Genomic DNA, 26253 nt, shown 5'->3' on the forward strand with positions numbered 1-26253 from the left:
TTCTGACAGAGGCCTAGGGTCTGTCTTGTTGCAGGGTGCCCCTGATGTTCGGCGTCCCATTGCTTTTCTAAGTCGGAAGCTCTTCCCTAGAGAAGTCCGCTATTCTATTGTGGAATAGGAATGCTTGGCTGTGAAGTGGGCTTTTGACTCCCTGAAATACTATCTCTTGGGAAGGGAATTTATACTGGAGACTGATAATAAGGTTCTACAGTGGCTTCAAAGAATGAAGGACACTAACAGCCAAATCCCTCACTGGTACCTTGCCATGCAACCGTTTTGCTTCACCGTCCAACATGTCCCTGGCAAAACAAATCTTACAGAAGATTATCTTTCCCGTTGTGCCAGTGACATTCCTGAAGGGAGGGAGTATGTGTGGCCCACGATTCGGCCACACATCAGTGAGAAGTAACAGGCATATTTACACACACACATGTGGCCTAATGGTTAGAGAGTTTGACTCCTAACCCTAAGGTTGTGGGTTCGAGTCTCGAGCCGGCAATACCACGACTGAGGTGCCCTTGAGCAAGGCAGCGAACCCCCAACTGCTCCCCGGGCGCCACAGCTAGATGTCTGCCCATTGCTCTGGGTGTGTGTTAACGGTGTGTGTGTTCACTGCTGTGTGTGTGTGCACTTTGGATGGGTTAAATGCAGAGCACGAATTCTGAGTATGGGTCACCATACTTGGCTGTATGTCACTTTCACTTTTTTTCACACACGTGTGCTGTATATTTCTGTTAATATTGTTTTCTTTTGAGATTAAGTTACCTTGGTGTGGGCTGTGTGGAGAATAGCGGAGGTTTCCAAGCTTCCGTCGCGGGGTCCGTCTGTCTAAAGGACCGGCGTGCTGCTTGCACCACTCTTTAGTTCCGCTGGCCAGTGCCAATGGACAAATGAATTGTAGGGAGGATTGAGTTGTTTAAGTGGACATTTCTTTCTCATTTTTCATTTCCTTAAGTGTATTTTGGTTTAGATTTCTTTCCAAGATTTATTTAATCTTTTTTCAATGATTGGAATAGTTTGATACTTGGCTTGTGATTGTATTTTGTAGCTGTTTCTTCTTTTACCCTTTTGTGTGTAACATGGGCTAGTCCAGTTGTATAAATGTCAGTTTATTTGATTTCTTTGTATTTTGATTTTTCACTTTAAACTTGTAAAGGCTTTCTTTGATTCATTAAAAGATTGTTTGTTTTGAAAAACTTGTTTTTTCTATGCCCTACTATTTTTTTTGTTGACTGCTGGGTCCCTGACACCACCAAAGCCCGGGCTTAATAAAAGGCCTGATTAATGAACGTGGGAAAGCAATCCATTTTGCCTGGAAGAACAGGCTGTGATGCTTCATGTGTTTCGCATATGCAGAGAAGACAGGGAGAATCAGCTTTCTAGGGCCAGGGAAGGCTCCGAGAAGTCTCCCATCGTACGAGTCCTTTTCCTGGTATGACGTATTTGAAGTTACTGGGCATTCAATATTGAGACGAGCGGCCGCAGGAGGACCGATTGGGGCAGAGTCGCAGCCTTTATCGTCTGCCCCCTTTAGCCGGGCAGCCTGTCGATGAGATGGGGATAAGTTCTAAACAGTGCTAATGCAGAGAAAACATGGCTGATTTCATCAGCAATTGCGGAGAGAGTAGTGACTTTGGGCGCTTTCCGACACTTCTATTTTTACACTTCAAGCACTGCCTAAATCCATGAATTGAATAAATCAGTTGGAAAGGTCTGTTGAACACTTGGCAAGTAGAATGTAAAACATATAATGTGTCTGTCTATTTTATCTTTTATATAACCTTTTTTTTTTAATAATTAGGTATAATTTTAAAGCTTAGAAATTCAGCTTTTGAATGCATCCAACCATTCGCCCCCTAGCGAAGAAAAAAAAGCATATTTTCCTAAATATCTGCCTTAAAGTGATAGTTCACCCAAAAATTAAACTGATCGCACTTATAAGTGCATTACCGCCACCTATCTCTCAAGTGGACCATTGACACTACTCATTGACATTATAGATAGAGTGTTAATGGTCTATTTGAGTGATAGGTGGCAGTAATGCACTTATAAATCTACAATCCACCATGAAGCCACAAGAAGAAGATGTGCAGGCTGCTGTGAAGCGCATTAGTGATGGGAAGTTCAGATCATTTTACTGACTCGGACCTTTGAGTCTCATTCAGCAAAATGAATGAATCTTTTTTCGAGTCATTTTGTTCATTTTATCAAAGTATAATTAAAATTTTACGTGTAATTTACCTAACGTCTGCTAGTACTTACGCAAACGTTGATCACACTACAAACAATACAAAACTATAATGCTATAAGAAACAGAAAAGATTAATTCATTGTTTACCTGGTTCTTCAGTCTATGATTAGCTCACCTCACCTCTTATCTGACAAGTCCTCCGGTTTGAGTCATTCATTCATCACGTGATAGACCCATAAACTTAACCAATGCAGTTTAAGCCGGAAAGATAATTGATTAGTTCATCTCTCTAGTCTTCGGGTTTATCGAGTCATTCGTTCATCACGTGACAGACCCATAGCGTAACCAGAGAATGTCTAATATGGTGAGAAGTTTCACTCTCACTACACTTCCGGCTTCTGAACTGGTTGCAGTTCCACTCTGATTCCATATGAGTGCGCTCACAGGACGAGTGCAGAATGAATGGCGGTCAATGGTGTTATTCCCCTCAAAATCCACTTTTCTCAGGATGTAATTTTTTGTCTAGTAATTTGAATGTTGTATTCGAAAGGAGATGCAAAGAAATTACACATTGTTGGGTGGGTGTTAGATTTTGTAGAGTCACTTATTTGCTTTAAAAAGTCTTTTAAAATGTCAATGACGTCATACACATCGTACGACCAGAGATATTGCTTTACGGCAATCCTTCAGTCACTTTGGTGCTTTCAGAGCATGTCTATGGTGCTTTCTAGAGCCGTTGAAAAATTAATTATTTACCGGCTCTGGTGCTTTCGTGCTCTGCACTTTCTTTTCTCTCGAGGCATCGACAACACAGCTGACACAGGTAAATACACGTGCTAGAAGAGTTTTTGTTTTGTTGTTTTGAAAGACCACGCCGAAAATACACGCACAATGGTCATTTTGACAATTGAGCGTGACATTTGTTTTTGTTTTTTTAAGGTGACAATACTATACCATATGTTTCCGGTATTTCTTAACACAAGAATAACACAACAAGTACTCAAATTCAATTTATTTTCCGTGTAGATTTCACAGTACATACATAACAATAGGCAGATAAAAGTGCCAGCAACCAAAAAAAAGTTGCTGCGTTGAAAAGAAAAACTTGGGTGAAAAAGTCCGCCTTAACATTCTGATCCCGCTGATTCTGATTCGGATGCCATCAACCCGTATCTCTGGTCGTAATCAGTCCTTCACTGACCAATCAGCGTTCATAAGCAGAATGCTAGCGTGTTATGGGCAACAACAACTCAACCTGTAAGAAATCGAAAGGACATAAGTACTCGTTCATTCAACTTTCGACCTATAACCCATGTTGAACTTGCAAAACCTACAATCAGATCTGAGATTTCTCAACGGCAATTGGGTGAAAGGGACAAATTTAGCCGTCTAGCCCCATAGACTCCCATTCATTTTGCACTCATGGCGATTGCCCCCCAGTGGAACTCTGGTGGAACTGCAACCAAAATTCGGTACAATAGGACTTAATAGAGAGTGGGAAGGCTCTCCGTAGACGGGCTCTGGCGTAACCAATGCAGTCTTGAGATGGAAAGAGAATTGATTAGCTCATCTCTTGGGTCTTCGGGTTTATCGAGTCATTCATTCATCACGTGACAGACCCATAAGTGTACATAAGTGTAGTGTACTTGATTACTTCATGATATCACCACAAAATTTAATTCACATAAAGCACACGTTGAGGAATATCACCATTTTATTCTCCTAACTTATTTCATGAAATATTAAACATCAAATAAGAATGAAATAAAAAATTTCCCTTGACCACACAAATTTTTCTCACATCACAAATTTTATCACCTATTTCTCAGCATGAGAATATTCAAATTCAAAGATTTTTTTTTTTTTTTTCATAAAAATATAGAAAAAATTATATCAGACAATACGTACCTTTTGATTGTCCTTGCTACGGTCTTGGAGTTATGAATCATTATTTTTGTGTATGACACTAAAATTTCTTCAGGGAGTCAAAAGCTAAACAAAAAGGCCTGTTTTGTTACAAAATACTGTAACTTTTGGATACTTTATGCTATCACCACAAAATTTGAAACAGATATAGCTAACATGCTGGGGAACATCATCAAAAAATAATTTATTTCTGTCCTGAGATATTGAATGTCAAATAAGACAGATCTTTTCTTGAGCCCTCAAATTTTTCTTACATTTTTATCAGCTATTTCTCAACAGAAAAATGTCCAAATGAAATAAATTCTTTTTTTCTCTGAAAGTACAGAAAGTTTTCTATCAAACAATACCAAACTTTTGACTCTCCTTGATACAGTCTTGGAGTTATGAGTCATTATTTTTGTATGTCACTCAGAAAAAAAACATCAACTTCAGTGAGGCAAAAGTGGCCTCAGGGCTTGAAGGGTTAAACTACTTATGACCACCTTTACCTTTAAATGTGCAGGCGATTGTTTCTTCATAACAAATGCTATATTGATTAAAAAAAAAAAAAATGATTGTCATAAAATTAACTTTATGTACTTTATCATTATTGGCCTGGTAATGATTAATATAGTCTTATTATAATGCCACAATTAAGAACTAGTATACATGGCCTTCATATATTCCAAAAGATGGCATAGATTAATAGCCTGATGAACTGTCTGAGGAATAAGAAATAAACAATATCAATATAAGAAAATGTTAAGTTACTGTAGATTGACTTCCCATGGCATGTTGAATTAGAACATTCTGTCAAACTATAGCCTGTAAGTGCCTAAAAAAATAAAATACATTACATAGATATGTAACCAAGTAATTGTTAACTATGATGTTACTTTATTGCACCAACTTTGCATAGATGATAGCACAAAAGACCATTTCACAAAAATAAATATATAAGCAAACAAACAAATAAAAAAAACTTATGAGTGAGCATTACCCGGGACTCTACTAAAACAGTTCACACTTCAAGCTCCCAATGTTCAAACCAAAACTACTCCCTTGCATATCGCCCACCTCTACTTCTACATCATCTACAGTGCAACCTGGTTGTTCCATCACATTGAAGTGATGTTCCACGACCTTTATTCACTATGGCCCTGTGATGCGCTGTACATACAGTGAGTTTCTCTCAGCCTGCATGAGGAGAGGCCCAATTGACCTGCTTCATAACCTAACCTTAAATTATGAATAATAATAAAGTTATTTAAAATCAAATACAATAAATAAATGTTGTCTTTGAACACATTGCCAATTAGCTCCACACGATGGCGCTAAGAATTCACTACTAACGTTACATCTCTATATTGAAGCACTGGATTACACACAAATTAGTTTATTAAGAATGACTAGGATAAACTACAACTAATATAGTTAATAAAGATTTCCTTTTATTAAGTATTTCCTCTCTTTTAGAGTTCACTCAGTGTCTGAGCCAAGGCAGCCACTCACACTCGCTCGATCCTCGAGCACATGACGTCACGTGAACTTGGGAGCCCTTTGCCCTCCCTGCTAAACTATTGCGCTACTGGAGTCTCGATCTGAACACACACACGACTGCAAGACCGCAAAAGGCACAATTTTTGGAGTTTAGAGCATTTTCATTTTTTTTTTTCGAGGGAAAAAAAAGGCCACGCTGGAATTATGCAGTAAGGAAAACAAGAGTAGAGAGCAGGATTATAGTTCATCTCCACAAAGAGGTATGCTGCATTTCTTTATAAATCTTTTAAAGTTTAGGTGCGAACACTAATTGTTGTTATTCCCTACTAGAGAATTACGGTAATAGCGCGCGTGATGAATTTGTGTAAAGTTACACGATGACGGGTGTTTGTTTTTACTATTTTTCCAAATAACGTACTAAGAAAATGTATAAATCCACCTGCAATACTCAGCAATGTTCATTATTCAGCGAAGTTAAAACCTTACTAATCTGTAAATGTATAATCGTGGATGATAAAAAACTGCATCATCGCGCACAATTTAAAGGAATATTTCACCGTAAAGTAAAGAAAAGAAAAGGAAAAAAAAACACGTTTTTCCAAACATGTACGACTTTCTTCTATGGAACAGATACATGCTATGCTAAATGCTAGTGATTGACAGCTATCACTCAAGTCTTTTATGAAAGTGAATAGTGACTGGGACTTCATGTTCTTCTTTTTTTTTCAGAAAGTCACACAAGTTTGGAAAAACACGAGTGTGAGTATGTTTATTTATTTTTATAGAGTGAACTATCCTTATAAGCCTTTAAAAAAAAGTTGAAGTTATTGAGTGATCAGTATAGCTTCAGGGCACAGTTCAGCTTGCAATCATGCAACTTTTTCCTCTCTCTTTCGGTTCAGACAAGGGTCATAATGATTGCTGAGTGATATGAATGGACTCATTATGGATCTTGGCAATGAAGTGGACCTGTCCAATAACAATATCATTCCTCTCTGGAAAAGACTGAATAAAAATGACATGAAGTCCAAACCCAGACCGCTCAGTTACCAAATAGATGGAGTTCTCATGACAGACTTTCCTGTGGATGATATGTGTAGTTTTACTCTCACTCAGCCAGCTGAGAAGATTAGCACCACTGTGTCAAACACTACAGTGCTGAAGCATACTCTCAACAAACCCATGAGGAAGACTAGGGTTGTTCGGAGCATCAGTATTGGATATTTATCGAATGGACAGTTTTCACTGTCAAAGTTCTCTAAATCGGATGATGAAAAGGATGAAGAGGCTACTTCTTCCCCTAAAACAACATTGCCCACCAAGAATGGGAATGGCCTCAGTGTTTGGCATGACATAACAGAGCCTTTCAAACGTCTCTCCAGTCAGTTCACTCTCACCTCTCAAAGAGATCAGATTGTTTTTGGGAATGTGTCTCCACCACCAGAGACTGTTTCACCAAAACATATTGTATCACCTCAGAACTTCACACATTCACCTCCACTCCAGTCGCAGGATGCCCATGGGTCTCCCGTCGACCTTCGCAGCTCCCCCTCTCACAGTTCCACCTCCAGCATCCCCTCCATCTCCTCCAACCTTAGCCTCCCCTCAGATCCCCCCACACCCTGCACTACATCCCCTGCTGAGAGGCCAGTGGGCGTCTTGTTGCAAAGGCAGAGTTCAGAGTCGCCTCAGGGTTTAGAGGGCAAGCGGCCCACTTCCCCAATCATACTGAGCACCCATAGTCCCGCAGCGCAGAAGAGCGGCACCCAGCAGATCATACCCAGAGCTCTGGTCTCCGACACGCGCCTTAGCAAGCCCTCTCAGATGTTTTTGAACACTGGTAAAAGTGCCTACCGACCACGAAGCATGTTTGAGACTGGGTCTTCTTTCTCCACCAGTAAGGAGGATGAGCTGGATGGAGATGAGAACACAGGACATCTGACAAGAGGCCAGCGCTCCAAATCGTATCGCCGAGCAATGGTCAGTGGCGTAGATATAGATGTGCCCTCTTTAGACCCAAAGGCCAAACGATTGTCCCAGCCTGTACTGAAAGGAGTCGCTGAGGAGAGACTGTCTTGTGTGAGTCCATCCAAGAGCAAAGTGAGTTGAACACTAAAAGTTAATTAAAAAGTTATTTTACTTCTTCCTGCCACTGGCTAATGGCTATGATGTCTCTGTAGTGGTTAAACTTGAGATAACAGGCTATAGTATTGTGTGATATTTACAAAAAAGTTATACTGAGATTTTGTCAATAACAAAAATTAGACAATATTTTGTTGTTGTTGTTGGTTTTTGTCCTTGTTCCTTGTCTGGTTTCAGCCTGTCATTTGAGGCATACCTATGTTCCCGGAGTCCTATGTTAGGTGGTACATAATGAACACATGAAAAAGGGTCCTAAGTTCCCCAGATCAATGATCTGTTAACATACATTGAGTACATTTTTTTTAAAGATTTAAAAGATTTTATATAACCCTAACCCAATATAAAAAAAGTGTAATTTAATACAAGCTCAACTGAACAACACAGGTGGAGACCCCTTTAATAATTTACTTGTTGCTGAGAAGGTAGACTTTATGGAGGGCTGCCATGAAATCATTGTTAGAGAATTAGGTCAGTGCATTGGTTATCCAAGACCATATGATAATTAAATTTTTGAATTATTAGAACATAGGTACTGTATTCCCTGGAAAACATACTAATGTGTTCCTTGTGTGCCATATAAATATGGAGAACACAAGACACTGGGAACATAGTAGCAGTTTAACGGATCATAGTTAATCAGCAGTCCATACAGATAAGGGGCTTGTACGTTGAATCCGGTTTGGGTGGCTAGCCAGATAAGTTTCGGTTTAGTTTGCGCCAACTCTGGGTTTTAGGCACCATGAAAGTGGTGTTCATTGCCATAGTAGCTTAAGCCTGGAATACACTACATGATTTTTTCCCTGATTTTCCGCTGATTTACAGTCTAGGGAAGTTGACACTAGTTTTGTTGACACTAATCCAAAATCAGATTCAAGCTGCAGATTTGAGTTGACAGATTCCATAGAAAATCTCGTAGTGTATGAAAGTTTCAGACTTTGATTCCATCCAGTCTGAGAATATCAAACGTTAGATATTTTCAGATGATTGTAGAACACATATTGTTTTCATTTGTCAAGCGTCTGCTAGCAACAAGGTGCATGTTCTGCGTGAGTTTGTTGTGATCAGAACGACTTCAAAGTCTGCTAGTGTATCATTCTCAGTTGTGTAGTGTGTGGTGGCCAGTTTTCCTCTGTCACTGTTTACATTGCATACTCTCGTTTAGAGATCTTATACTGAATTTTGACAACTTTGCAGTTGACACATCTCTGACACAATAAATTCACTCCCCCAGTTTCTTTTGCTCCAAATTAAAGGACACTACATATTAAAACTTTAACAGATAAAATTGGCTTTTAGTGATAATTAATTATAATTATTTTATATGACTTACACTACACAAGCCATTTTAGATTAATTATAATTATTAAGCTTTTATTTTAAATGAATATAAATATATACAGATAATATGCAATACAAATAAACTTTAGGATCAATAGAACAAGCTTTAAGCATTACTACATATGAGCCTAAATTTTTGAGTCTATTGAGTTTACAGTATGTATATTAGACTATTTGAGTCAATGTTAATTATCCACCATAAACTAACGTCACAACTTTCACTTTCACTGATATGGCAAGATGTTTTAAGTTGTCCTCTTTAGTGGACAGCTCATTTCTTGCTGTGTAAATGTGTATGAATTCTTCATATTTTTAATCTTTTAATCTTTGTCAGTGAATCACATGGACTCTATCGTGAGAAGGGAATAACACTTTCAAGACATGTGATTGGCTGTTCATTACTGATGTCACACTTTCTTGTGCACACACTCAGTGAACTCAGGATCAAAGCCTGAGTCGACAGAGAAAGTTAATGATCAGTGTCATGGTACAAACAAAGCCGGATTGGACTAGATTTGTCAACTCAAAACTAATACTGTAACCCTGCAGTTTCTTCAGCCACCATCATGGTACAAGCCCCAGGCCCCATGGATTTGTGAATTAGTTGCAAAATTTAACCATCATAGAGTTAAAGTTTATAACTTGCATGTGTTATTAAGTCTTGCCAATTTTAACATTCAAGTGATTTTAAACTATTCAAGCACAAAGAGTCTCCTTGCATCTGAATGGACACATGCATACAAAATTGTCTCAAAATACCTGTCTCAGTAACCTATGTATTCTTGTAAACACAGTCAGTTATGTCTTAGGTGAAGTGAACATAAACAAAAAGTAATCGGATGTGCATCAATATATTGCATCTGTAAATTCGGTCTTAAAGTGACAGCAGCATAATTTTTTTTCTTTTTTTTATGGAATTAGCTAAAATATGAAAAATCATTTATTCAGCTGATTTTTTGATTGATTTATTTTTTAATTGTCTTTATGAATTGGTCAGTTGTTCTCTAATATATGGAAGAAAAAAAATTACAAATGTCTTTGAAAAAAAAAAAGGACGTTGAATTGTACTAACTGAAAAAATAATGCATTGCATTAACAATGCTTGCATTTTAATGCCTTGTATTTTTCAGGGTTTGCATTCTTAGGGGCTTAAATCCAACATAGTTGTATATTTAAGCTGTGAATATTTCAGTTCAAAACATTTCACAGACATTTTCATGATTGTAAATTTAATAGTTCATATTCACCTTCCAAAATATTCAGTCTGTTTAAAAATGCGATGTATAATATTCGACAGGCAATTTTCGGTCCATTTTATTTCACTTGACAAATTTGCTTAAACAAATTCAGTGGTTCAGATTCGCCAGAAAATTCAGCATTGCACATCCGGTAACTAATGCACATTGACCACAATCATAACCTTTATTTAATACTTTTTGCAACTTCCTTAACCTTTGTCTTCCTTAAAGAACACAAGAGATCAGAGACCATTTCTTTATCCAGAATCTCTCCAGACCCACCCTTCAGATCAACCCATTTTTGTTTTGATTTTGATGTTTTTAGATCATTGTCCTGTTGGAAGATCCAGCCTAGTCCCATTATATGATGTCTAGCAGGGACAGTCAGGCTTTGTTTTTTTTATCTGATGCTGTTTGATTTTACACATCTGGTACTTGTTTTTGTTTTTTATCCCTATGTGCACCAAACCCAACTTGAGTGTTAAAAAGGCTGTTTTTTTTTTTTTTTTTTTTTGTATGAATATGGATATTGTACTTGTATTTAGAGATTGGCACCCGGTGTGGTCTTCTGTTGCTGTAGCCCATTTTCTTCAAAGTCCAACCTGTTGTATCTTCTTATGCATTCCTTGATTGTAATGAGTTGTTAATTGAGTTACTGTTGCCTTTCTATCAGCTCAAACAAGTCTGGGCGTTCTCCTCTGACCTTTGGCATCCACAAGGCATTTTTGCCCCCACAAAACTGCCTTCTCTGCGTATTTTCTCCTTTTTGGATCCTTCTCTGTAAACCCTTTTTTGTGCATGAAAATCTGAATAGAGCAATACTAATTTCAGCCCTTCTGTCAACAACCATGCCATGTTCAAAATCACTTAACTCACCTTTCTTCGCCATTCTGATGCTCGGTTTGAACTTTGAATCAGTTTGCCTTAAACATGTCTACATGCCTAAATGCATTGCTGCTGCCATGTGATTGGCTGATTAGAGATTTACATTAACAAGCAGATGAACAGGTGTACCTAAAAAGGTGTATATACTGTATACTTTTTATACTTATACTGTATAATTTTTTTTAATTAAAGTATGTTTGTAAGGACCTGTGTTTCCTAGAAAATCTCAGTCCCAACTAATCAATCACCTGTTCTTCCTGCAGAATGTGCAGAGGAAGAAAGGCCTTCCGACTCAGCGGACATTTGACAGTGAGGGTAAGCATTGGTCATCCTCCAGACCTTTATGTGTGCTATTTATACAGAGCACATTCAACAGAAACTTAGGTTAACATCCTCAAAAAAAAAAAAAAAAAACCCTTGTAGTTCAGACTGTCCTGTAAGGTGACCGTTTCCATGGATGTTTCCATAGTCACAGTTTCTCTGTTTTATTTTATTTTATTTTTTTATATAGAGGAAGAAGTTCTGTACCAGAATTACCAAGAGAAAGCCCTTCACAATGATTCTGATGAGGACGCTGAACCCAAACATCCTCAGCCAGATGAAAGCATTGTGGTCCAGTACAAACCCATCCGTACTTCCTGGAGTCAACTCAGTGTGGTGAGGAACTATAGAAGCATATAGGCACATGTCTTTTGAGTTTTGATAGACACAAAGCTGTTTTTGAATTTCAGCACACTCTATCAGTGTTCAGGAATGCTGATATCGTAAGGAATGTCATCCAACTCTGTTTTGCTGGGTGTCCCAGCCCCAGTTTTGCTTCACAGAGAATGAGAGAATGAAAGCAGGTGGTTTTAATCCAAATGTGGGAGTGAAAGCGAAAGAGTGGGCTGGGATAAGCTCATCTTTTGGGAAATGGTCAGGCAGTGGGACTTGGCAAATACTGGAGAATTCTTCCCTATGGAAAAAGTAGATGGATGAAACAGTTTAACAGTGACTTCAGTTATGTAATTATGGAATACTAATATCATGGTATTTTATATCAGGAATGTTCTGATCCAGCTAAGATTGAGAGAGAAGCAAACTGGATCACTCTAGATTGCCATGAATGAGGGATGCTAGAAAGAAAGAAGTAAAAATTCAAAGTGTGGGAGGCAAAGCAGAAAAATGTCTTTCTACGAAAAATGTCTTTCTATGAAAAAAGAAAAGAAAAAAAAATGCTGAAATATTTGTGGAGTGAAAAAAAGAGGACAAAGTGTACGAAAGGAAGAAGCGAAAGTGTATAAGGCTGGAGTAGATGGGTTGTGTGGTGGACTGTCGGCATTTGAAAGAGGACATGCACTTTTAAAGGATGGTGATTCAAATGTATCCATCTGTAAAACTACCATCACATACATAAACACATATAAGTGCAGATAAGAATTTAGATGCATACTAACATTAGTACAACTATAAACAATTTTACTGTGTTTACTGCCATTTTTGTTGTGTTGGAATTTGGAGAAACTATATTAAATTTAGGCACACATCATTTACTCTCCCTTATTTCATTCCAGAACCATAGGACATCTGTGATACACAAATAGAGATATTTCTTAATGAAAGATGAGAGATTTCTGTCCCTCAAATGAAAGTCCACTGTACCGAAGCTTCAGAAAGTTCATAAAGACAAAAACGTAATTTAAATGAATCAAGTGATATAGTTCAATAGTATTCACGTTTGTGGGTCATTCCAAGAAATTGGTGCCTTTTGCGTCCCTAAGAAATAATCAAACATAGATTTAATATAACAACTTATAAATTTGCAATTTAAAAACAACAATACTATGCATTCTTTCATCATTTTACATAAAAAGTCAATTAAATATTATTTTAAATAATTCAAATAGCATTTATGCTGATGAGAGTAAGGTTCCCTTTCGAACGTTCACTCACGTTATGTATGGGAAAACTTCTTTTTGCCTTTCTGCTGAAGCCTGATTTGTTCACGTTTGTGTAGCTGCACAAACCAATGGCGTTTCAGCCTGCCAAAGGGGGCGGGGCCGACCACTATATAAGTCGGTCCGTAGTGCCATTCATCAGATTATTCTCCTTCAGTGACGAGGATGATCTCTTCGCTGACTCTTCTGCAAGAAGAAGCCTTAGAAGAAGCTCCAGCTCTGCTCACTGCCGTGGAAGAAGCCGAAAGAAGCGACGGAAGCACGAGTGCCCAGCCCCATTCTTGCCAGCCGTGGCGAGCCCTCTACTCGGCATGGGTGAACCCCTCTACGGCAGCTGCTCTTACCACCGTTGACGGCGCTGATGAAAGGGGTTACACCAAACTCCCCCCCCCCGGAGGAAGCGATCACCACACATCTGTGCCCACCATCTGCCCTCGGTTTAAAGGGCCGTGCAGCGCATCCATCTAAGCCCTGCAGGACCACCTCGGTTATTGCCAACAGCGCTTATGCAGCAGCCGGACAGGCCGGTTCAGCGCTGCACACAATGGAGATCCTTCAGGTGTTTCAAGCCAAACTCCTCCGTAGTATGGACGAGTACCAGGAGGCCTTTAAGGAGCTGTGCACAGCAACAGATCTCGCTGTGCACGCTACAAAGGCCACAGCACAAGCGATGGGCAAGACCTGGTGGTGCTAGAGTGCCACCACTGGCTAACACTGACAGAGATCAGGGACGCTGAGAAAATGGCCTTCCTCGACTTGCCAGTCTCGCCGAAAGGGCTATTCGGCTCCGCTGTTCACAGGTTCACTGAATGGTTTTCGGAGGCTCAGAGGCTCAGTGATTTTTTTCTTCCGCCGCAAGTCTATGGTCTATGAAAGTCAATTTTTTAGTTGGAAATCTGAACTCCCTGTCTGCCATTTTGATTTATGTTAAAATCCTACTTTTTCTAACTCCTCCTCAACTGTTGGTCCGATTTTCACCAAAATCGAGTCAGATCATCTTCAGACTGTGCTGACAAAAAGTTATGGATTTTGTGTCGATAGACAAAACCGTTTTCGCATAGCACAGCAATGAATTTGAGGTATGATGCCAAAATGGCACTTGTACCTGTACCTCTGCAGTGCTTTGGCATATTGACGCTAAACTTTGTGTGTGTCATTGTCAACTCACCACATCGATTTGATAACAACGTCACCTATTCGTCATACTTGATAAGCCAATAAATCACGCTACTAGAGGTTGTATTTATGATTTTTCCACCATTACAATTACAATTATCCTAAAATTTATTTTATTGCTCACTGTTGCATTTGGTCTGATGCTCTATGCCATGCTTAGCTCCTCAACTTGCCGCTGGAGTGCTTGGCCCCGTAATTGCTGCTTGCAGCTATATTTGGTATTGTTACTATTACTGTTGTTGTTAATGACCATGACAGGATGATCGGTCTCAATAAAACTCATTGTTTTCCATAACTCATTGTCAGTAATGCATCCATGTAAGTTCTGTTACAAACAAGAGCAGTAAGGTGACAGCAGACCTTCACCCCAGTCTTGCAATGTTTAAGAAAGTCAAGATCTAGGTCTGGTTTCAGATGATCACAGAAAGACCAATCTGATCATCTTCCTTGCCTAATAATTGAACCAGATCTGTATATTTGAAGTTCTGTGAGGGGCCACAGACAAACAGATGGGCGCATTATCTAATTACAATACCCTTAAGACATTAGGTCTCTTAGAAATGTAATGTGCTAAATCTACAATGAACTGACTTAAACTGAAAAAAAAACTGACTGTTTACTATTGTCATACAACTATGCCAAGTAAGTGCAAAACAATATAATGCAATTTAAAATGGTAAAACTGTACAGTATTATGTAAACAAATATGTGCAGTGTGCTGAAGAATGTGTGTCCTGTCATCCCTGTTACTCTGGTCAGTCCTGTGACTATGACGTCAATCCTGTTACTGTCATTAATTTCATTACAATGTGTTAAAAACTAATAAAAAATATATATTTTTCTATTTATTGAGATGCACCTGTATATATTTTTCTTAATTAATAAAGTGGTCACCATCCGAAATAAGGATGTTCTCACGACATAAAAAAATATATATATATATATATATATATATATATATATATATATATATATATATATATATATATATATATATATATATATAAATATATATATTTATAAAATCTGAAATGAAACAATCCCAGTGAAAAGAGGAACTGAAATGCTGCTCATATATTTGAAAACTATCACATAGTTCTAATTAAACTACAGTATCTAGTAGCGCTTGTGTCAGTATTTAAAAATATTTAAAAAAAATGTTGATTAAACTTATTATTTATTTTATTTTTCCAAGTGGAAAAGGCACCAATGTCGTGGAATGACCCATATGCTTTTAATCTCATATATACATTGATCAATGGACATACATTAAGATCATGAAATATAGTAAATGGAAGCTCAAATGTGTTTGCTCAACCCTCTACGGTGGGAGCAGTGCTGGGTAGATTACTTACAAATTATAGTCAATTACAAATTGCATGACGAAAATTGTAGTTGGTAACGTAATCTATTACTTTACACATTGGTAATATAATGTAACTACATTTTAATTACTTTGAGATTACTTTTGACCTAACTTGTTTATCACATAAATTTGAATAGAATTATGTATCACAGTCACTGATATAAAACCACCAAAATTATTATTTATTTTTTTACTATTAACAACATGAATTAAGAAGGGGAAGTCGTGGCCTAATGGTTAGAGAGTTTGACTCCTAACCCTAAGGTTGTGGGTTCGAGTCTTGGGCCAGCAATACCACGACTGAGGTGCCCTTGAGCAAGGCACCGAACCCTCAACTGCTCCCCGGGCGCCACAGCATAAAATGGCTGCCCACTGCTCACAGTGTGTGTATGTTCATTGCTGTGTGTGTGCTCTTTGGATGGGTTAAATGCAGAGCATGAATTCTGAGTATGGGACACCATACTTGGCTGTATGTCACTTTCACTTCACTTCATGAAGTGCATTAGACAAGCTTTCCTAAACTGGGGTTTTGTGAAGCTAGTTCATATATAGTCGGACACAACTGTCATACTGCTCATCCTGTGACAAATTTGCCGCATCTGCGTACGGAAGTTTGTAGTCTAAATGTTCTGCAAAATCAGTCAACTGTGAAAATCAATAGTAGATTTCATTTAAAGAACAACAGTTTAACACTAATTATTGGAAATAAACGAACACTTTAAATATAAAGTATTTAAAACAGGTAAGTTCATATATTTAGAGTAAAGTTCAATTGAACTGATGCATCAGTCATACAGCGCTCTGGACCGTGCGCCCCATGGCAAGCCCGAAGCAACCCCAACAGAAACGAATGAGATGCATTATAACATAACTGTGGCATTAAACTCAGTTAGTGAGGGCTCATTTAAAATATTGTACATATATAGGCCGTTCAGATTACTTGTTAAAGTGCAGTGAAATACCTTATATCTGCAGACGATGTAGGCTACGTCTGTTTGTTCTTGGAGACTCCTTCACCGGCTCTAATCCTCATTTGCGCATGTGTGTGAAATGCGGTGCTGAAGTGAAATAGCGAGGCAATTTGATAGCCGAATTATAATAGGCCACCAAATAAAAATAATAATAATTATTATTATTTAATACATTAATACGAGAATGAGCCTAATATCGTCTTGACTATCGACAAAGACATCTGCTATCGTCGATATCTCTGACTGTCGTCGACACACGATACTATTGTCTATCGGCACAACCCTACTTCAAGATAAAAACAGAACCTTAAAGCTAAAAACAGAAATATTTTACAAATATGCATTCCGACGTCTTCATTCATAAAGTTCTGAGATTTTAGTTCTAATTATTAAAGTTCATATTATATCATATAATATATTAAGTTTAGTTATGCTTTCAAATGATGTCACATAAAAGTAACTTTTTAAAATATATAACATAAAAATATACATATAATATTTGTATGTGTGTCAAAAGTCTGGGGTGGGGGGTATACTAGTCCAATAGTCAATTCTTTTGGCAGTGTGTATGTAGAGAGTTGTTGCTTGATAATAATTGGAACAAGAATTTATAGGGACAAGAATATTGTAAAGATATCCTCCATTACTGTGTTATTCATAAATTGTCAAAATCTTGTTGCATTTATTTTGACATACCAAAGTCAATACTAATATCTGCAGAGAGGGTTTTAGCATTGGACGATGTAAAGTTGACAGAATAATAAAGCCATAGTGTCAGCAATATGCTTGGAGTGTTTAAAGAGTTATGGTGGCCTGGGATTGTGAAATTTCAAAATGTGTTTAAAAGACTTGTTGACTTGGCTGGATTCCTTTGTAATGCACAGTTGTTTACAATAACTAGAGCATTTTATCTTAAATGATGTAACAGTCATGAGACTTCTGCTGCTCTCTGCCAGCCATATTCCTCAGAAAACAGGTGGTAAAACCTTAGTCCTCTGCTGCTTTTCATTTCGGTTTTCCTTGGTTTCTCAGAAATCTTTCAATTCCTTACAGCAATTCAGAGAGGTGTTTAGAGACGGGAAGGTACATATTCTGAGGTCACGTTACGTCACCTCATCTACTTATTTTAGTGCCCCTGGCAGCTTTGTACAGGAACCTGGACAAGTGAAGTCTGGGTGGAGTTGTTATCAGACGTTTCGCCACTCCTAGTTCTTTCTCTCAATGTCACAGTTAACCATTTGTCCTTCATGTTACATATATATAGTAGGTTTTTTTTTTGTGTGTGTGAATTGGTTTTAGGTGGTGGGTGTTGGACTTGGTCATGAAGGTAATGAAAAGTGTACCCTAGTACCCACATGATCCACAAGCCCAATATTGAAAATAAATGTTAAATTTAAAATAAATACAAAGAAACGGTTTGTGATTTTTTTCTTATCCTATTTATTCATGAAAAAACGATCACTGTCAGGCTAGATAGTAAAAGAAAGCGATTACAACTTATTTTGCATGTAAACATAATAGATACCAAAGTATATTTGAAATGTCAAAGGTATCACAATTTATCTATTTGCAAATTATGCAATCTATATTTCACCATATAAAATTTAATAAAATTAGCAGCTAGCTGGCAACAGCTTGCTTTGTGCTTTGATCTAGTTTCATCTCACTCCAGTCTAACTTTAAACTAAATGATTTTATAGCTAATTTACTACACATTGTCATAGGCCTATACATACTGTGGATTGTTAAGGCTAGATTTTACTAAACACTCTTGCTAAATGGGGTAAGCACACTTACTTTCTCATTTCAGATGTGTATGTTCTTCTAAGAAGTAATGATTTGTTATACACCGATTCAGACACTGAGGGGCAGACCGATTGCTTTAACCATTCATTATAATGAATCGGCTCAAAGGAGTCATTAGGTCGCGATTCGGACTTTAGCGGACGTGTTGTGTGGGAATCCTGGCTGTTAGGACATCGTGAAAGATTTGTCAACACACACACACACAAAACACTTCATAACTGCGTTTATTTAAATGTTTATCAGTTGCATGTGCGGAATGCTTGTCACAAGTTGTAAGAGAAGATAAGGCAACTTTTTTTTGACTGCAATTCACACCCAGCGGTAATTCAGCAAAAATATTCTCCGAATGCACCACGTGAAACATGGATTCGGTCTTCCGAACTTTAGGATCAGTTGATTTTGATGCGAGGGAGAGAGCAAAGACAGAACTGAAGACGGAGAGTGCGCGCGCGGGGGAGGGGCACTGTGCTCGTTCTCTCCGTCACTCCGTCTGTAGCCTGCTTCACTCACAAAACACAATTACACATCAAATAAGGCTTTGGCGGGACAAAAAATCGTTTTGGCGGCCGCCAAAAAAATTTCAATGTAGGGGAGGAACGCTTCAACTTTTTCACGGTTTGGTTTGTATCACGGTTTTAGGGTCATGGCTTCGGTACAGTTCAGTATGTGCTATGTTTATGGGAAAACTATACTTTCAAGTAAAAATTAAGAAAATAAGAATATTCTATCTTACTACAAGCAACAGCACAAATAAATACAATAGAGTAAAGATACAAATAAAATAAACATTGATTTTCAGTTTTTTTTTTTTTTTTAGGTAGGTCTATCCCCATATAGCAAAATACACTCAGGCCAGATCCGGCTAGATTCTCGCCTGCTGGAGACTTTCCACTTGGCCCGACTCCGTCTGCCACACTCGGGCTGGATGCCTGTGGACTCACTGCCCGTTTCCGGTCTGAGTCAATCGGGCCAGATGCGGCGGCCGTCAGCGAGCCGACACTGCCGCATCCGAGCCGGAATCGACCCGACACTAAAGTACACAGTGCGCCTGACGTGTCCCGGATTCATTTTTAATATCTACTTTACTGTTCACTAACCTTTAATTTAAAATTGATACGCAGCCAAAATGTTTACTTTCATTGTAATTATAAATCTATAAACATATCTCATTATGATCAATGCATTTTAAAAGTAAAGAACTTACTTGATTAAGTTGGCATGAGAAAAATGTATTTACACAACAATTTATTTACAAAACTATGCAATCACAGCAAAAAAGAAAAAAGTTATACAGCGAAATTACCCTTGCATTTATTTATACTTTAAATAAATTATACTTAAATTTAACACGTATAAACAATAAACACTCAGGTGACACTTTACAATTAACAATAAGGTTTCATTTGTTAACATTAGTTACCCAACATGGACTAACATGGCAAATACTTAACATTAACCTTAGTTAACTGTAGTTAATATATCAATCTAGTTAATTTCAACATTTACTAATACATTATTAAGAACAAAATTTGTGCCTGTTGACATTATTTAATGGATCAGAGCTAACATGAACTAACAAAGAACAGCTGTGGTTTTTTAACAGTATCAAAGATTAATATATATTGTAACAAATGTATTGCTCATTGTTATTTAATGTAAATTTCAACATTTAATAATGTTAACTAAAGATACCTTACTGCGAAGAGACACCAAAACTTGGTGTTTTGAACAACACATTAGTAAATGGCAAAGTTTTAAAATTAAAAACATTTTGTACTTTTATTTATTTATCTAATCATTTACAACTAATCCCATGGATCATTTCTGAGTGAAAAAATTTGTACTTTTTCTTGGTTGTTGCCAATTTTCAGATCGCTCCGGATTTATGGTTGCGGTGGTGTAACATGTCTTTCCACTTCTTAATCTGGTGACATCTTTGTTTAGGAGCTTTCATTTCTGCACCTGTAAAGAGCAAATAATATGCAAGTATTAGTAAACGTCTAACGTAATGCGTCAATGTGAACTACATTAAATTTATGTTGTCGCAATGTACCTGTTATTTGACAGACTATTTACAGCACTGACTGAAATGACAGCACAATAAATGGTTGTGCCCAGCATGATTAATATTTAGTGTGTAACATGCTAATTAAAGAGAATTCACCCAAAAAATGAAAATCATTTAGTCCCCTTCATACTGTCCATACCTGACAAACTTATTGGGTTTGATTACCAGCATTCTTCAAAGTATCCTCTTTTGAGTTCTGCAGAAAAAACAAAAGTCAGTGATTTGGTAAAACATAAATCACAGAATTCTGGTTAACTATACATTGAAGTAATTGAAGAAAAACCTTTTCACCAGTCATTGCTTTGCAGAAATATAACATTGAACTATGCAATAAAATGCTTAAAAAAATACACATTAAGTAGATTCAAAGCTTGCTGTTGATCAGGTCTCTTCAGTTATTATTCCCCGCAGTTACTGCAGAAAATAACATGGTGAATGGTCAATGCAGGCATTTTACTTGAACTTACTTTCTCATTTTCTCTAATGCTCCTTGCTAGTCCAGTCAGAAGTATAATAAAGATGATTTCACTGTCTTGGACTCCAACCACTGTTCAGTGTTCACAAGTGCCTAAATGACAATCTGTCATTCCTTCAGCGATGACACTTCTCTTGGTTACTACAAAACATAGAAATATTAAAAGAAATGTGTAGCATGTTAAGAGAAATAATCAGTTACTCCTGTGTGTCTCTACATCCTGAGTGAAGAAGCAATTAGAGTAAGGCAAGGCAAGTTTATTTATATAGCAAATTTCATACACAATGGTAATTCAAAGTGCTTTACATAAAAGAAAGTAAAATAATAATGAAAAAAAAATAATCACAAAAGTAAAACAAGGAATTTAAAAACTTTGAAAATTATTGAAACATTGATTTAAAATGCATTTAAAACAATTAAAAATAGAAAATTATTTTACATAAAATACAGTGCAATCAGTTCGGACATCGCACAGTGCTCATTCAATAAATGCACAACTAAACAGATGAGTTTTGAGTCTAGATTTAAAATTGGTTAATGTTTTAGCACATCTGATCTCTTCTGGAAGCTGATTCCAACTGCGGGCGGCATAGTAACTAAAGGCGGACTCCCCTTGTTTTGTGTGAACCCTTGGTATTTCTAACTGACTCGATCCTAATGATCTGAGTGCTCTGTTAGGTTTATATTCAGTGAGCATATCTGCAATGTATTTTGGTCCTAGGTCATTGAGTGATTTATAAACGAGTAAAAGTACTTTAAAATTAATCCTAAATGTAACTGTAAGCCAGTGTAAGGACCTGAGGACTGGTGTGATATGCTCAGATTTTCTGGTTCTAGTCAGAATTCTGGCAGCAGCGTTCTGGATTAGCTGCAGCTGTCTAATGGTCTTCTTGGGAAGGCCGGTGAAGAGAACATTACAATAGTCCACTCTGCTGGTGATAAAGGTATGAACAAGTTTCTCCAAGTCTTGACTGGAGAAATGATAGTATGCTGATTTAGTTACTGCTTTGACATGACTACTGAAACTAAGGTCTGTCTCCAGAATCACACCAAGAGGAGTTTTTGGCAGGAGCTGTAGGTGGGAGGGAGTGAATGAACAGCGCTCTCTTCCACCCTCAATACCCATGGCTGAAGTGCCCTTGAGCAAGGCACCGAACCCCCAACTGCTCCCTGGGTGCCGCAGCATAAATGGCTGCCCACTGCTCCGGGTGTGTGTTCACTGTGTGTGTGTGTTCACTCCTGTATGTGTGCACTTTGGATGGGTTAAATGCAGTGCACGAATTCTGAGTATGGATCACCATACTTGTCTGTATGTCATGTCACGTCACTTTTTCTTTTTTCATATAAGCTAGGGCTGTGAATCTTTGGGTAGGCAGTGATTTGATTCACGATTCATAGGTTTTCGAATTCGATTCAAGAACGATTTTTGCAAATTTGGAAAGATTCGGTTCAATTCAATTCACAATTAAATTTGATTCAAGTCGATTAAAAAGATTAATAACGATTTTAACGATTTGATTCTGCATTCTTTATTTAAATGCTTCCCTTAAATTCTTTAAATGCTTAGTCAGGAGGCAAATTACACAGCAGCCTTTATGGTTACAGAACCATAGGTTAGAGAGAGAGAGAGAGACAGAGAAACAAAACAAAACGTTTTTTTAACACAGTTTAATGATGCTATGGCATGATATGGCATATGTAAAAATGTTTGTAAGCCAAGATTTAAAAAAGAAAAGAGCTTTAAAAGTATTAAGCATAGGCTAACATTTTGTTGCCATCATTTCAGAAGTGACAGAAATGTAAAATACAGTAATTTTATGTATGAATGTATTATTATAATTATTATATTATATTATTATATTATACAGTATATATATTACAAGGAATTCTTTACTTAACTATTACTTTGAATTTGCTATAAGAAATCAAATACAGTACTGGACAATAATCAATCATTTGTAATCTATAATTTTTTTTCCTAATGGCAATTTTATGGTTGTTTTATATACTACAAACAATTATCTCAATTTTCTGTGTCTGTCAAGTCAAGTCACCTTTATTTATATAGCACTTAAAAAAAAAAAAAAAGGAAATTAGGAAAACAGTGTGTCAATAATGCCAAATGACAGTTAAAGGCAGTTCATCATTGAATTTAGTGATGTCATCATTCAGCTCAGTTCAGTTTAGATGGTATCTGTGCAATCATTTGCAATCAAGTCAACGATATCGCTGTAAATGAAGTGTCCCCAAATAAGCAAGCCAGAGGCGACCGCAGCAAGGTACTGTACTGTAATAACTGATATGTCAATTACCACTGCATCATTCATAAATTTTATTTATTTATTGTGTTTTATGTCTAAACGTTTCATCAGTTCATTCTGCTTTTTATTCAGATTAGCTGCAGATAGCCTGGCATGTCTTAAGTTCTATGAGTGCAAGATCACTTCTCTTTCAGTGCAAAAACTTCATCTCATTTTTATAAAACAAAATGGTATAGTATTTAACTTGATTAAATACTATACTGAGTGTTTGGAGTCCCGCCAGCAGCAGCGCAGCTGAACAGTTCTCTGTTCAAATAGACGCAATAGGCTCAAGCTTGCCGCAAAGCACCAGCAAAAGTAATTACCATAAATGTGACGGGGGAAATAGTAAGGAGATATATGAATTATTTACTAATAAACTGGTGTTTTCTGAGTCTGTGTCGAAAGGATGAAGTTGCTGATCCTGACGCAGAAAGCGCATCGTGTTTGTTTCTTTATTTTATAAAAGCACAACGTTTTGTTGATATTGTAAGTGCACACAAATAAAAGTTTTTATTTAAATTGATCAAACATAGGCTCACTGTCTAACGTTGGCCGCTTGGTCGATACATAAAAAAAAAAAAATATATATATATATATATATTTAACGAACAAAAAATGCTCCAAACGTTTTTCTAAATTAACTTTAAAAAAAAAAAATACAAATAAAAATAAAGAAATAAATATAATCACTTTGATATTACATCCAAAACTGAACTATTTTAATAGCTGAAACAGTAGTATAAGCTGTTTAGGGACTGTTTAGCTGTTCAGATCAGACACTAAAGCATCCCTTCATTCAGACACAGTGGAAGATCTGATCTGAATCAGTGTAGAGGGGCCAAGTCTGGAAGATTTTGATGCTAGAGAGAGTGTGGCCAGCTGGTTTAGCCAAGGCCAATGATCAAGAAGGCCAAACTACAGGAGTTGGCCATCCAAGGGGCATGTGACTGCAATGGAGGATAGTCCATAAGACACTGAGCCATGAGATGTTCAGTTTGAAGCCCTTAAAACACTTAATTTAGATTTACTTTTAATTCATTTATCTTGATATGTTTTAAGTTTAAATTTCAGCTCAGTGAAGCACTTTAAGTACCAACACTTTTTCAGTAAGTAAGCTTTCTTGTAGAATTGTGCTTCAAATAAAGAACTTTATGTTGACCAGATTGTTAGTTAATCATTTACAAGTCAAAATTGCCTATATGGACAGCGATTTAAAAAAAAAAAAAAAAAAAGTGAACTTGTAAATATATGCGATGCAGTCGGAAATTTGGGTGCACCTAACTTTTGTGCTGGTGCACCTAAGAAAAAAAGTTAGGCACACCAGTGCAACCAGTGCAAAAAGTTAGTCTAGAGCCCTGTATTGAGAAACGGCCAGTGACTGACTGTGAACTCAGCCATGTTGTTTGCAGTAGATATAAAAGTAGTCTGTCCTAACCATTGGAAGATGATTAACCTTGCCTCTCATGCTTAGGACCAGATTTACTATCAATTTGCCCCAGCACAAACCCTCTGTTGATGTAAAAATACTACTGTCAGGATTTGCTGATGTCATGCATGTAGGACTTTCAGACACAATTTTTATGGTAAGGGAGTATTTAAACAAATTATGCAAGGTCATTTACTAAAGTTTGTGGTAATTTACAGGTATTTGCACCATTATTTAATGCCCTAAAAAACATGTCCTCTTAATCATGTTTGTGCCTGTGTTATTAGTAGATTACCTGCACTGATTATTATCAGCTTGTTTAAGACCCTATGCTAATTAGTTTTGTTCTTGGTAGATTGTGTTGTTCATTATAGAAATTATCTGGCAGCCTCTGTGTTCTTTATCTTATGCTTTGTCAGTAGTTCACTCGCTGAACTTTCCACTACCATCTGCACTATTGTGGAACTGTGATTTCACATTAATTTGCCCTTTTTAGTAAATCTGGCCCCTAGTGAAATGCATTCTGAAAGGTTTTTTTATTTTTTTGTGCATAATTTTAATCACTAAGTGAGGTGCTTATCCTCAACTCTGTATTCCAGGTTAAAAAGAGTGGAAAGTTTGAGAAGTTAAGTCAAGAAGAACGAAAGAGACAAGAGGTAAGGTTCCACATGTTAGCCTTCCTGACTTTTTCATTCTCTCTTTTTTTGATCTTGCTCGTATTAAAAAGTTTTAAAAGAAATATTATTTTGGATGGAATTCTCTCCTGCTTCTCTGGAGCCTGTCACTTGCCAGTTTGAAATCTTACCTTGCACAGGCGTATCCCCAAACTTTTTCTGTTGGTTTTGCATTAAATTTCACAAGTCATATTTGTTCTAGGGATGCACTGATACGATTTTTTTTTTTGGTCCGATACAATACCGATTTTAATGAACAACTATTGGCCGTTTCCGATACCGATATTGTTCAATTGCATAAAGTGCCCTGAACGCTTTACGAAAAAAACAAAATAAAAAGATTGATTCACTCCGAGGAAAATCGGTATTTGAATGTTTTATTGTTCCTGCGTTCCTCTGTGAAACTGGTTTATGTAAAAAAAAAAAAAAAAAAAACTGGTTAATAACTTTTTTTTTAATTTTTAAAACTTTTTCTTTGCCAATAATAATAATAAAGTACAGTGTTTAATTTACTCAAAAAGAAAAAAAGTCTTGAATGATCTCTCTTAGTCATAGCCAATACAACATCATCTTTTCTAGATTAACCAAAGACCAAATGTATTAAAAGAAAATGCAATAAAATGCAATTAAAAACATTAAAGATTTTTTTTCAAGATATTTAAAAATGTTACAGTATGGATAAATATATTTTATTATTACATTCAGAAATAATGTAGGCTAAACTAATGGTAAATAAAAGCAAAATTACAAACACAGTTGGGCTATTTTAGTTTTGTTCTCTCCACAACAAATCCTCTAAAGTTGTATTTAGGCTAAATATAAGCGTCAAGCCAAAATGAATTAATGTTAAAA

At 36.9% G+C, this 26253-nt stretch overlaps 1 protein-coding gene across 4 annotated transcripts in view; it reads left to right on the forward strand.

The window, feature by feature from the left end:
- Nucleotides 1-26253, forward strand: part of LOC109080821 (rho guanine nucleotide exchange factor 26-like) — a 62972-nt gene that overhangs the window by 6166 nt on the left and 30553 nt on the right. The window contains exons 1-6 of one of the 4 annotated variants that reach the window (XM_042743788.1): nucleotides 5587-5856; nucleotides 6326-6355; nucleotides 6499-7696; nucleotides 11463-11514; nucleotides 11711-11856; nucleotides 25327-25383. In XM_042743788.1, the coding sequence (XP_042599722.1) occupies nucleotides 6527-7696; nucleotides 11463-11514; nucleotides 11711-11856; nucleotides 25327-25383 (1425 nt within the window). In that variant the 5' untranslated portion in view covers nucleotides 5587-5856; nucleotides 6326-6355; nucleotides 6499-6526. Of the gene's footprint in view, nucleotides 1-5585; nucleotides 5857-6325; nucleotides 6356-6498; nucleotides 7697-11462; nucleotides 11515-11710; nucleotides 11857-25326; nucleotides 25384-26253 lie in introns of those variants that run through there. The other 3 variants (XM_042743792.1, XM_042743789.1, XM_042743790.1) reach the window with 3 other exon arrangements.

This window comes from Cyprinus carpio, chromosome B18 (assembly GCF_018340385.1).
Source record: "Cyprinus carpio isolate SPL01 chromosome B18, ASM1834038v1, whole genome shotgun sequence".
NCBI classification, from domain to species: Eukaryota; Metazoa; Chordata; class Actinopteri; order Cypriniformes; family Cyprinidae; genus Cyprinus; species Cyprinus carpio.